The 14476-nt window shown below is 35.1% G+C and overlaps 1 protein-coding gene across 1 annotated transcript in view; it reads right to left on the bottom strand.

Annotated features, from left to right (window-relative positions):
• The window catches only part of LOC115213213 (voltage-dependent T-type calcium channel subunit alpha-1G-like), an 865045-nt gene that overhangs the window by 59538 nt on the left and 791031 nt on the right, over window positions 1-14476 (bottom strand). The window contains exons 30-33 of the mRNA XM_036503838.1: window positions 11367-11497; window positions 8969-9118; window positions 6813-6934; window positions 1756-1911 (exon numbers count right to left, since the gene is read on the bottom strand). Coding sequence (XP_036359731.1) covers window positions 1756-1911; window positions 6813-6934; window positions 8969-9118; window positions 11367-11497 — 559 coding nt within the window. The remainder of the gene's footprint in view (window positions 1-1755; window positions 1912-6812; window positions 6935-8968; window positions 9119-11366; window positions 11498-14476) is intronic.

Raw genomic sequence — 14476 nt, forward strand, 5'->3', positions numbered from 1 at the left:
GCCCACAAGGGATCCGTGGTGGAAGCTTTGGTTGTTGCAGCCTCCATTTTCTTTCTCGTCATTTCTCTTCCGCTTTCCTTTGTTGTTCATCTTCAAAATGATCTGTCACAGTGGAGATGGAATGCTGCCAGCTGGCCACTATTTACTGGAGCAATGTGAAATAAAATGTCTTGCTCAAGGACACAACTGCTTGGAATTGAACTTATGGCCTTGTGATTGTGAGCTGAATACTTAAACCACTTAGCCACATGCCTTCACTTGTATACAGAAACACACACACACACACGCATATATATCTTATATATATCTCAAACATCGTTACACACTTGTAATCAAATGGAATTGATTAGATCAACACCAGTGCTTATCTGACACATTTTATTAATAGATAAAAGAGTTAGCTTTAGAGGGATTTGAACTCAGAATATAAAGGGGTGCAACTGAATATTGCCTTTTGCTTATTGCTTTATTGATTCTATCAATTCACCATCCTTATGTGACTAGATAACCTATATATATATATATATATATATATATTTGTATGTATGTGTGTGTGTGTGTTCATATTTGTGTGTATGCATAAAGATGCTGTAATAGTGATCTGTCTATCTCATAAGTGCATGAAGAAAGAGAACCAAAACCTATTCAAAAGTCGTTGGCACAGTAGAACTGATACAGGTCTGTTATGCAGTAATAGGTTATCTAGTCACATAAGGATGGTGAATATATATACATATATATACATATATATACATACATATATATACATACATATATATATATATATACATATATATAAGCCTTGATATTCTATTTGACACACACACTTTTCATTATTCCATTTATTACTGAATGTGGATGATTTGATTTTTTGTTGATATACCTTTATATTAGGTTTATAATATGTCTTGTATACATACATACATATACATATATACATATATATATATATATATATAATATATATATATATATTATATTATATATATATATATATGTATACATACATAGATACATATTGTCACACATTTATGGGTCTTATACGCACATCATTGTTGCCAATTGAGAGAAAAATAAATTTACTGTGATAACATGAGAAAGCAGAATAGAAAATTTTAAAATGTATATCATAGCATCAAATAAAATTTGTAAATTTAGAAAAAAAAAAAAAAAAAGGGTGCAAATTATACATTAAAATTCTTTGAGTTACGTAATGAATACCTGACATATATATATATAATATATATATATATATATATATATATATATATATAATATATATATATATTATTTACATATATTATATATATATATATATAATATATATATATGTATATATATATATATATATTATTTACAGATATTATTTAATATATACATATAGTTGATATTAACTTATTTGTTTTAGATAAACAACAGTTAAAAAAGAATTGTGTTTTTTTCCTGACAGAATCTCAGATAAATTCTACAGAGTTCCTGAAGTTATTTTTTTTACATTACTTAGAGTGTTCCTTTGGTAATTCCACCAATAAATACCCAACTGAGTATCTGAAAGAATTGATATTAGTTCATGACCTTTAGACAAAACATACTGGAAAAATTGCTTTGTTGGTTTACCTCTACATTCATTATAGTGTTATACAGAAAATTCCAATAGAAGCTCATATACTAAAAAAAAACAACAACAACTGAAAGAGATGAGTATCAATGTTACATGTAGCCAAAAAGAAAGGAGATAACAGATATCTGACTTACTTCGAGATGCTTCATGAGAACTGCGACGACAACATTGACTAGGACAAACTGCGCCATCAAAACAAAAACAACGAAGTAAACGGGAGCAATAATGGGGCTAACACAGCAGTTCTTTTCGCAGTCGTCAGATGCATCACAATCTTCCCTCAAGGTATCCTAGAACAGAAAATATTCATTTGTGTTTTTTAATTGAACATTTAAAAAAAAAATGTATTGTACTTTTGAATCAACTAGCATCTATTGTTTTGTGTGTGTGTGTGCTTGTGTGCATATGGGCATACGTGTATGTGTCTGTTGTGTGTGTGTGTGTGTGTGTTGTGTGTGTGTGTGTGTCTGTTGTGTGTGTGTGTCTGTGTGCAAATATATACATATACATACATATTACCGAAAGCTACAAACTGTAATTACATGAAACCCAAGGTTTTAGACTTATTATTCAGTTTAGTGTAACGATAATCATACATGGTAGAATCATGAACATCAGAATTCAAGTTAGATTTCTTATTCCTATTTCTGATATCCTTATTTTGATATCAATTTTTATTTTCAGTAATTCTTATTCTGCTATTTGTATAAGCCTTTGTTTTCCACAATTTCAACATTATCACCTAAATTTTCTTTATGTTCACTGCCAATCTCTATACATTTTGGTGTTCTTATTTTTATATTTGAATTGATTAATTATACTATTCTTAGGTAATTGCTAATGATGAATTTTTTCAGTGTATCCTGCACTAGCTAATATTGCATTTTAAAATTCTGCATGTGAATTGAATATTACTTCATTCACAGAAAGCTTTGATATTCAGTTTGATACACTCTTCATTATTCCATTTATTACAGAATGTGGGTGATTTGATTTTTTGTTGACATACCATTGCATTAGGTTTATGGTATGGTTCATATAAGCCAGTATTTAAATTAAGCATTCACAAAAGGCACCTGTGCTAGTGAAACGCAAGAGGCACACATGCTGGTGACACATAAAAGGCACCTGTGCTGGTGACAGGTAAGAGGCATCCATACCAGTGACATGCAACAGGCACCTGTGTTAGTGACACATTAAAAGCACCTGTGCTGGTGACATTGTAAAAGACACCCAGTACACTCTATGGAGTGGTTGGCATTAGGAAGGGCATCCAACCACAGAAACCAAGCCAAAACAGACTGGAGCCTGGTGCAGTTCTCTGGCTTAACAGTTCCAGTCAAAATATCTAAGCCATGCCAGCACGGAAAATGGACGCTAAATGATGATTATGATGATGATGATGATGGAGAAAATTCACAACGGGATAATTGTTTTCAATAGTTACAGACAGTTCGCAGTTTCTAAATAATTTAAATAATCTCTTTGTATATCTCTCCATTTCAACTTTACTACAATTATCTACTATGAAAAGAGTGTCATCCCCATAAAGACATCCTCCCAACTTAGGAATCATGCAAGTAAATTTGTTAGTTTAATAGACTTTCTTGATGACTTGGAAAGTAACAGAGTAAAACCTGTGATAGTGATACTGGTTATCTAAAATTAAGTCTGTAAGGTGTCAGCTTTTGCTATCTCGCTGAGTTAAGGAACAGAGCATATGCCACTGGTTTTCTTTGAAGTGGAACAGTAACAGACGTAAACGATGGGTAATTGTTAAAGTTTTTCCTTTTATGACATCTTTATCTTCAGTTTTTTTTACCTAAAATTCCAGACAAGTCTGTGATTAAAGATGGAATGATTATGTGGTTTCTTTATTCTTTAAATTCTATTCCCTTCATTTATTTTTGTTGTTTTTCACATTTGTATCCTTTTGTATTTGCTTGTTCCTCTTTGTCAGAGGAATGCTAAAAATAGTACTTTGGTATGTGTGTATAATGTAAAGAAACTAAAGATGATACAGCAGTACTATGACTCTGGTCACCTGAGGATGTACATATATACAGCTATTGTTGAATCATATTAACCCTTTCATATTTAGATTATTTGTCCAAATGTTGTGCTTATTGATTTACATTTTTTAAAATTAATCATGCGTCATCTTGTAGCTTCAAGATTTCAATGATGTGACTATCTATTTTTAGAATGACATTGGAGGATAGATGTAAGAAACCGGATCTGACCAGTCTGCACATAAAAGTGGTAGAATATATGGGTTACATATGACCAGTTGAAATGTTAAAGAGTTAGTACAATATCATGTATAATATATGTAACATTCAGCAATTAATAGCTGATAACCACGTGTTGAAACAATTGTAGTGATATGTAATAAAGCCTGTTCAATAAATTTTCTAGTCTTAATTTTTTTGTTTATATTCTACAGACATTTGTGGATTTCCACATGTACATCCAGTAACAGGTGAAACGTTTGGTAGCTGATACCTGGAGAGGAGCTTTGAAAGCACACTGTATGGTTCTAACCCAGATTATGTTGAAATATATACATTTATATACATGCCCACATACATACATACATACATACATACATACATACATACATACATACATACATACATACATACATACATACATACATACATATATACATACATACATACATACATATATACATACATATATACATACATACATACATGCATATACACACACACGAACATATAATGCATATACACATATACACACATATATAGGCATACGTACACAGATGTTCGCATGCACATACATACACATTGTTGAAGTAAATCTGGTTTTTACGAAATATGAAATCACTGTATCAGATATTAGAACATTCTAAAAATCATGCTAACAATGGCTGTGATCTTTGTCTTTCTGAGAAAACAAATATATTACTCCATAGGAATTAAACAGCCATTCTGAGTCAATCAAACTTGTGAAGGTTTAATGATAATTTCTAATTTAGGTACAAAGCCATCAATTACACTGACCCAAGTACTTGACCAGGACTTTATTTAACCAACCCTGGAGGGGAGAAAGGCAAAAATTGATCTTAGCAGTATTTGAACTCAGAATGTAAAAAGCTGGAACTAATACTGCAAGGCATTTTGTCTGATGTTCTAATGATTTTGCAAATCCATTCCTCTTCAAAATTTTAATAATAAATAATAAAAACAAATAGATATGATATCAAGATCCCCCTCCACATCTCTTTACTGAGGATTCTATTATATTCCAGGTGTTGTATTGATTAACCAGATTGGATTATTATTTTTTTTAACAATTCCTGACAAGAACACGAATAACATCAACTGCATGTGCCTGTCAGCTGAATCAACTTCAGAGCAAATTCTCATTCAAATTATAGAACTGATAATTATAGCATAATTAATTGATAATTATAATTATACAGTAGGTTAGAATTAAGAGGTTTAAATATATTTTTGTATCTAATTTACTGAAAATTTGAGATGCAAGGATTTTAGAGACAATTCTTGGTAAAAATAAGCAATAACTGATACTGTGTGTTAATGGCAGATAGGTTTCTTATTTTTGTAAAGTAGAATGAATTCAATGAAAATACATCATTATTGGTTCTCAACAACCATTTTCAAAATACTATAATTTATTAGTGTATTACATTTCCTTTGCTTAATAATATATTTCTCTTATAAGAAGGGCATCGAGCTCTAGTAACCATGCCAAATCAGACTGGAGTCTGGTACAGCCATCCAGCTTGCCAGCCCTGGTCATACCATCCAACTTATGCCAGCATGGATAATGGACATTAAATGATTATGATGATATATGTACAAGCACTTATAGGTACAGACATGACTGTGTGGTTGAGAAGTCTGTTTCCCAGCTACATGTTGGTGTCTTGGGCAAGTGTCTGCTATTATCGCCTTGGGCCAACCTAAGCTTTGTGAGTGGATTTGGTAGATGGAAACTGAAAGAAGCCTGTCATATGGGTGTGTTCATGTGTGTGTGTGTGTGTGTGGGGGTTGTGTATATGTTTGTGTCTCCTTATTTTGACATCATGTGAATGAATATAATTCATTACCAATACTCTGTGGAAACAAGTGTGGTCATGAGTAGATATTACCTTGCTAAGAAATAGATAAGGGTTGGTGACAGAAAGGGCATCCACCTGTAAAAAACCTGTTTCAATAAACTCTACCTGACCCATGCAAGCATGGACTTTAAATAATGATGATGATCACATTAACTAAAGCAAGGATAGATAGTTGGAGACAAACATAACATACAAATGTATATGAGGACTGTCCACTTGTATCTAAAGAAGACAAGTGCCAACTAAAGGGAAGCCAGTAATGTTCATATAGAATTTTAGGTCCCACGAGGCTTGCACAATATAACATAGGTCCTTTCTACCCTATTGGTATGATTTAGAGACAAGCTGAGGAAAGATATATGGTAGCAATAAAAGCCACAGTCTGTGGAGAATGTGGAAGCTTCGTCATACTATCTGTTATTGGAGATCTCACAGGTACACACATATGTACATACATGCATGCATGCATACATACATACATACATACATGCATACATGCATACATACATGCACGTATGCATACATACATGCATACATACATAGATACATACATGCATGTATATATATATACATACATGCATGCATACATACATACATACATACATGTATATATATATACATGCATACATACATACATACATACATACATACATACATACATACATACATACATACATACATACATACATACATACATACATTACATACATACATACATACATACATACATACATACTACATACATACATACATACATACATACATACATACATACATACATACATACATACATACATACATACATACATACATACATACATACATACATACATACATACATACATACATACATACATACATACATACATACATACATACATACATACATACATACATACATACATACATACATACATACATACATACATACATACATACATACATACAAACAACATCTATGTTGAACTGATGAGAAACTCCTGATATTCTATTCAGACTATAGCTTTATAGTTCTATCTCTAATTATTGCAACACTTGGTACCAATCTTGGAAAATAGTTAAAAAAACATGTCTTACTTTCATGATTCCATTCCAGTTATCTCCTGTTGCAATTTGGAATAAAGTGAGAAATGCCATTCCAAAATGCCTAAAATGTGCATGATCCCCGAGTCCTTCACATGGATGTTCTTCTGAGCAATCTGTTGTGAAGACAACAAATAAAATTTAAAATATTAGTAGTACTTTAAAAAAAATAGCAAAAAAAATGTTGTGTAAGTTTTTTTGTTGTTGCAAACAAGCAGCAAAAGACTGGCATTGCAAACAAGCAAACAATACATTCATCCATCTAACCCCACCATCCATCCATCCATCAATCCATCCATCCATCCACCCCCTCCATTCACTCACTCACCTATCCATCCATCCATCCATCCATCCATCACCCCTCCATTCACTCACTCACCAATCCATTCATACACCTATCCATCCATCCATCCATCCATCCATCCATCCATCCATCCAACCATCCATCCAACCCATCCATCAATCCGTCCATGCATGCATGCATGCATCCATCCATCCATCCAGCCAGTCAGCTTTCCAGCCATTCATTGATTGATGTGTCCAGTGATCAATTTATACATTAGTTAATTGATCCATTCATCAATTGATCAATTCATCTATTCATTGATTGAATCATCACTTGATACTTTTATCCACCCTTTGATCTTTCCAGCTTTCCAGACATCTATCTTCTAGTCCTTCATTCTGTCTGTCTGCCTGCCTGCCTGCTTGCCTATCTGTTTGCCTGCCTGTCTGCTTGCCTGCTTATTTGTTTGCTTGCCTGTCTGTTCGTCTGTCTATCTGATTGTCTAACCTGCCATCCATTATGATATATGAGTAGCTGGTGCCAAACCTTGCTCAGGTTTATAGAAAGTATTAGAAAAATTCATATAGCCTATGGTGTCCATCATGCAAAGATGTGCTCTTAAGTAAATTTCAGCTATCTGGGTACAATTCTGTACCCTACAATTTGGAACATACATATATTAAACCATACATACATATAATGATTTAGGATAGAGAAGAGAAACTGTGCACAGTTGTGGATATTAGCTGCCCAGTGGATGTCAACATAAGCTGAAGATCAGAGAAAAAGAGAACACCTGTGCTGAACTATTGAAAAATCTGCAGTTACTCAATCCAGATTACAAGTTCAGGTTTATACCTGTAATTATTGGGGCCCTGGGATATGTAACACACTGCTTAAATACCAAACTATGGAGAAGGTGCCTGAGGACTCTACCCCTACAAACCTCTCAGGAACAGTGAGTGGTGAAAAAGGAATGAATAGAAAGGCCTCTGACTTAAATTGATACAGATTGGCACCATCATCATCATTGTTCGACCGTGGTCGAGACAATGGAATTTACTATGCTATGTCAGACTTCACGGTCCATCATAGCATTATGGAGGTCCTGTTGCTGGATGCCTGTATCCCTGGAGATTACATCAGGGTAGGAGAGTGTGCGCCCTCTGGTATTGTGAGTAGATGGCTTCCAGAGGAGAAGAGTAGAAGTTGCCTCGTTTTCAGCTCTACAACAATGTCCAGCAAACTGGACTCTCCTACCTTTCACAAGAGATGATACAGGTGGTAGCTTCCCATATATTTGTACTTTGGTTGGATGACGCTTCCACGAGAGATTTTGAGCTCTCATAAGGAGGTGAGTGTAAGTTCCATCCAACCGCCTCTCAAGCTTCTTTGATAACGTCCAGGTTTCTGAGCCATATAGTAGAATTGGTTCGATTGTGGCTTTGAAGATTTTGAGTTTGAAATCTCTACTTAGATTTGATGACCAGATCTTATGCACCAGATCAGATTGGCACCAGTGTTGATGCAGGTGTTGCAGTCAGAGTGGGAAGAACCAAGGCATCTTATCTGGCCCTCAAACAGTCTCACTAATTGAGTGAAAGAATGAAAAGTAAAGTTGATCTCAAAAGGGTTTGAACTCAGAGTACAGTGAGTTGGAATTGATACCACAAGGCATTCTGTCCAACATTATATCAACTCTGTCAGTTCACTATCATCTAATCTGTCAGTTTGTGTGGTATTACACCATTTACCCAATTTCTCTACATGTATTGTATGATGATGTTGTGTCATCAGTCAATATGTGTGATATCTTGATATTTGTGAAACCAGTAGTCAGATGTGATATATCAGTTAATCTTACCTAATCTTCCAAACAGCTCAACTCCAAGAGCAGCAAAAATAAAAAATAGTAAAAAAAATAATAGGCCAAGATTTCCAACTTGGGGTAGGGCTTGCATCACAGTATCTAGCAAGGCACGGATTCCTTTTGCCATTTTCAAGAGTTTTAGAACTGAAAATAATAAAAAAATAGAAACATTAGATTTTATTAGATTAAAAAAAAGGGTGATGATAAGAATGTTCTTTCTAAATTTGGCACAAGGTCAGCAATTTTTGAGGGGTTGGGTAAGTTAATTACATCGACTTCAGTACTTGGCTGGTACTTTATTTTATTGATATTGAAAGGATGAAAAGCAAAGTTGTCTAGGACAGGATTTGAACTTAGAACAGAAAGAGCCAGAAGAAATGTGGCTAAGAATTTTGTCCAGTACTTTAACAATTCTGCTAGCTTGCTGCATAAAGAACAATGTCTTGTGAAGAAAGACGTTTTGTAGCCTGAAATTTAATTTCAGTGTGGAAAACAAATGAGGGAGAGAAATAATCAAATAAGCTTATATGACTGTGTGGTAAGAAGCTTGTTTCTCAACCATATAGTTCCAGGTTCAGTCCCAAAGCACTTTGAGCAAGTGTCTTCTACTACAACCTCAAGCTAACCAAAGCCTTGTGAGTGGATTTGGTAGATGGAAACTGAAAGAAGCCTGTGGTATATATATATATATATATATATATATATATATATATATATATATATATAATGGTTGTATACTGTCAATCTAACAAGAACGTGACAGTAGGGGGTACACCACCGTTATATAGCCCTAGGATGCCTCCTAGGGCTATATAACGGTGGTGTACCCCCTACTGTCACGTTCTTGTTAGATTGACAGTATACAACCATTATATCGTTCCACCACCGTACACCTCTCTATGAGAGATTTAGAAACTCAATATTTCTTATATATTATATATATATATATATAAAATTATATTAATCATGGAATGGAAGCACTCCGTCGGTTACGATGACGAGGGTTCCGGTTGATCCGATCAACGGAACAGCCTGCTCGTGAAATTAACGTGTAAGTGGTTGAGCACTCCACAGACACGTGTACCCTTAACGTAGTTCTCGGGGATATTCAGCATGACACAGAAAGTGACAAGGCCGACCCTTTGAAATACAAGTACAACAGAAACAGGAAGTAAGAGGGAGAGAAAGAGTACAGCAGGGATCACCACCATCCCTGCTGGAGCCTCGTGGAGGTTTAGGTGTTTTCGCTCAATAAACACTCACAATGCCCGGTCTGGGAATTGAAACCGCGATCCTACGATCGCGAGTCCGCTGCCCTAACCACTAGGCCATTGCGCCTCCATATTAATCATAAGAACACATTAAAGTGTCTACCCACTAGAAATGAGAGTTTGGACCACCAAAAAAAGGTGTTTCAAAGGGTTAAGGTGTGTTGAAGAAGGTAAGAGTTTTGTATCTTATAGTCCACATATATACCTATATCATTAAATATATAGCTTTAGGTTATATAGGTGTGTGAGAGATTTTTTATGATCTGCTTGCTCATATACTGTTGAATCTGTTATTTTCAGTGTTAATTTGTTTGATGGTCCAAATGAGGATTTTAACTCTCATTTCTAGTGGGTAGACACTTTAATGTGTCCTTATGATTAATATTTTAATTCTATTGCTATATAATGCTGATTTAAGCCTGCAACCACCTATATTAATATTATTGTTATTATCAATTATTTGTATTGCCTTCGATAATGATAACAATATTAATATCTATATAAATATTTGCTTTTGAATACTTTGCTGCTGATATCATCATCATCATCATTGTTTAATGTCTGCTTTCCGTGCTGGCGTAGGTTGGCTGGTTTGACTGAGGACTGGCAAACCAGAAGGCTGTGTCATGCTCCAATCTGATCTGGCAAGGTTTCTATAGCTGGATGCCCTTCCTAATGCCAACCATTTTGAGAGTGTAGTGGGTACTTTTTACGTGCCACCGGCATGAGGGCCAGTCAGAGAGTACTGACATCGACCACACTTGAATGGTGCTTTTTACGTGCACTGGCACGGGAGCCAGTTAGGTGGCACTGGCAATGACCATGCTCCAATGGTGCTTTTTAAGTGCCACCGGCAAGGGAGCCAGTCAGGCAGCACTGGTATCGACCATGTTCATATGGTGCATTTTACGGAGTGTGTGTGTGTGTGTGACTTTGTGTCTGTGTTTGTTCCTCACCACTGCTTGACAACCAGTGCTATTGTGTTAATGCCGGTGTGTTTATGTTGGTCTCCAGCAAAAGAGACCAACAGGATAGGTACCAGACTTAAGGAAGAAATGGTTAGTACTGGGATCGATTCATATAGTTTAAGAAGATAAATTTTGTAGTCAAGAGATAGTTACCTCTGGCAATTCGTAACACCCTCATGACACGAATGATTGTAGGGTTCATTGGAATTACATTACTTTCCATTTCTTCTAGAACTATTCCCACCACAGATAAAATCACAATTGCTGTATCTAACTGATTCCAACTGCAAATAGAAAAAGGGAAATAATGAGTAATGTATTTTAACATTGACATTCATTGGAAGTAGTTTACATTCAGGGGATTGTGAGAGTGTGTACATAGATATATAAATATATACAGATACATGTTTGAAAAGAGAAATTAGTTCATATACATACACACACATATAATTTGTATGTATAAACACACATGCTCACATAGACATGGTTTCAAATATAATGATGGTTGGTTGTTCATCTGGTTGGTTATATGTTTTTATATGTGTGCATATGTGTGTACATGTAGCTGTGCATGTAGCTGTGCATGTGTGAATGTGTTAATGTGAGTATGCATGTATGTATTCATTGACTTTTACAAGTGAAAGGTTGACAGGGACTTCAAAGATTGCTCACTTTCATTAGACAGTTCAATAAAGATGGCCAAGCCAAAAACTCAACATCACTATCAAACTCTTCCTTGCACTAGCTGATATTTACTCTACTAAAATGCATTGAGCAATCCTTCAGTTTAATGTTAAATTGTTTTTATATATAACTTCACATAAAAAGAAACATTTATATATCATCATCGTCATTATCATCATCGTTTAACATCCGCTTTCCATGCTAGCATGGGTTGGACGATTTGACTGAGGACTGGTGAACCAAATGGCTGCACCAGGCTCCAATCTGATCTGGCAGAGTTTCTACAGCTGGATGCCGTTCCTAATGCCAACAATTTTGAGAGTGTAGTGGGTGCTTTTACGTGCCACCAGCACGAGGGCCAGTCAGGAGATACTGGCAATGGCCACGCTCGAATGGTGTTTTTTACGTGCCACCTGCACAGGAGCCAGTCCAGCAGCACTGGCAACTACCTCGCTCATCCCCAGAGCAAAAAAACAACAACGTGAGGATGTGGTACATGTAAAGTATTAGCAGACATTCAGGAAAGAAAAGTAGTTTTATGTTTCAAGCAAAGCTCTTCTTCAGAAACAGGAGACAGAGGAAAGTCCAATAGAAAAGAAAGACAGAGGGAAAAAAAATATGTATATATTTAAGTAGTTAGGGTGAATCCCAGCTGTTTCCTCTTGAAGCCCTTTAATGCTCTTAAACACTTCAGGATGTTCCGATCTGTAATTGTAGAGGGAACATGTGGAAGGGGTAGACCCAGAAAGATGTGGGACAAAATAGTGAGAAAGGATCTACAGACATTGGGACTTACAGAGGGGATGACAGGGGACCGAGACTACTGGCAGTTTGTTGTGCTTGAAAAGACACATCAAGCTAAATAAAACATGGTTGCCGATGTATACAGGCTCATCTTCTGCAACCCTCTCCAGCTGAGAATCCCTACTCTTGTGGGCTTGTAGGTACTGATGCCATGTAAAATGCATCCATGCTGGTACTGCGTAAAAGCATGCAGTACACCCTGTTAAGTGGTTGGCATTAGGAAGGGTATCCAGCCATAGAAACCATGCCAAAACAGACATGGAGCCTGAACAGCCCTTCAGTTGGTCAGCTCCTGTCAAACTGTCTAATCCATGCCAACATGGAAAATGGATGTTAAATGATGATTTCTTACATGTCTATCTAACATGTAAAACTTTGTAATTCCTATTAGCAAATGAAACATGTGTAATGATAAAAAAATAATACCAAAAAATTTTTCTATTTCCTGTTTTGTTTTATATATATATATATACATATATATATATATATTCTATATATATCTATATCTGCCCGCCTGCCTGCCTGCCTGCCTGTCTGTCTGTCTGTCTGTCTGTCTGTCTGTCTATCTATCTATCGATCTATACATATATACATATGTTTGTTTGTGAATAACTGTGCATTGCATGATTATGTGCATGTGCATATGTTTGGAGTTTCCCAGACCTGCAATACTTCTAAATGTATGTCCACAGTATAAATCTGTACTATTTTGCTATTGTTAATAGATTTAGAAATATATTCATTAGAAGTAGAAAATTTCTGTCCTTAAATATTCATTCAGAAATAGGGGTGGTTTGTAAGAATAAATGCAGCTTTTCTTTGCAGCCAGTCACAGACAGAAATGGTTATATTTGTTGCACATTAGCAAATTTCTCTACTTGCTTAAAGCAGAGGTGCTATTAGCTGCATATAAAGAAAAATTCAAAATCTGTACATTTCTAGCAAATCTCTTTTAAATATTTCATGCATTTATTTCTTATATTCCTCCCACTTGCTGTATCCAAATTCAAGAATTTCAAGTTATTTATCATTCTAAACTTTCCTAGAAATACATATTTCTGGGAAAGCTTTTCAGACATCTTTAAATGCATATTTCAAGTTGTAATTCAATCCAGTATTACTGTTAATATTCCTCTATACATTAAGTATCTGGGAATTTTGTTGTTATCTGTTACATTACTACAGTGCTGCATAACCATTCTACAAAAGTTAAAATGTTTCTTAATGCTGTTCAGTGGCATATGTTCCATCATTAATCTTTTTAGCAAAATTTTTGCTTAATTTTATTGTGTCTGGAAAGAGTCATTTTCTTTTAGTGCCTTATTATTTAACACACTCACCAGTTCAACTTCCACTCATTTACTTATCTATTGGGTTGTCTGGAAAGTTCGTGCCGATTTATAGTAGCTTATCTTTCGACTTATTTTAGAACATGGTTGATTCCATAAAATAGGATTTGACTACTCCTTCATTTAGAGCACAGTTTAAGCTATCTTTTCGTGGAAGAAGGTTTATGTTCTTGTAACCTGTGTTAATTCTGTAACCCTTTAAAATGGAAGATAAGAAAGTTCATTTTCAGCACTTGATGCTTTGGGAACCAGACAAAAATTGCTGCAGCTTGGCTGGGATGTGTTACCCCACCCGCCATATTCACCAGATAATGCTCCTTTGGATTTCCACTTATTCAGGTCTCTGTAGAATAGTCTTAATGGTAAAAATTTCAATTACTTGGATGACGTAAAAAGATACATTGATGAATTCTTTGCCATGAAACT

The sequence above is a fragment of the Octopus sinensis genome, linkage group LG6 (assembly GCF_006345805.1).
Source record: "Octopus sinensis linkage group LG6, ASM634580v1, whole genome shotgun sequence".
NCBI lineage: Eukaryota > Metazoa > Mollusca > Cephalopoda > Octopoda > Octopodidae > Octopus > Octopus sinensis.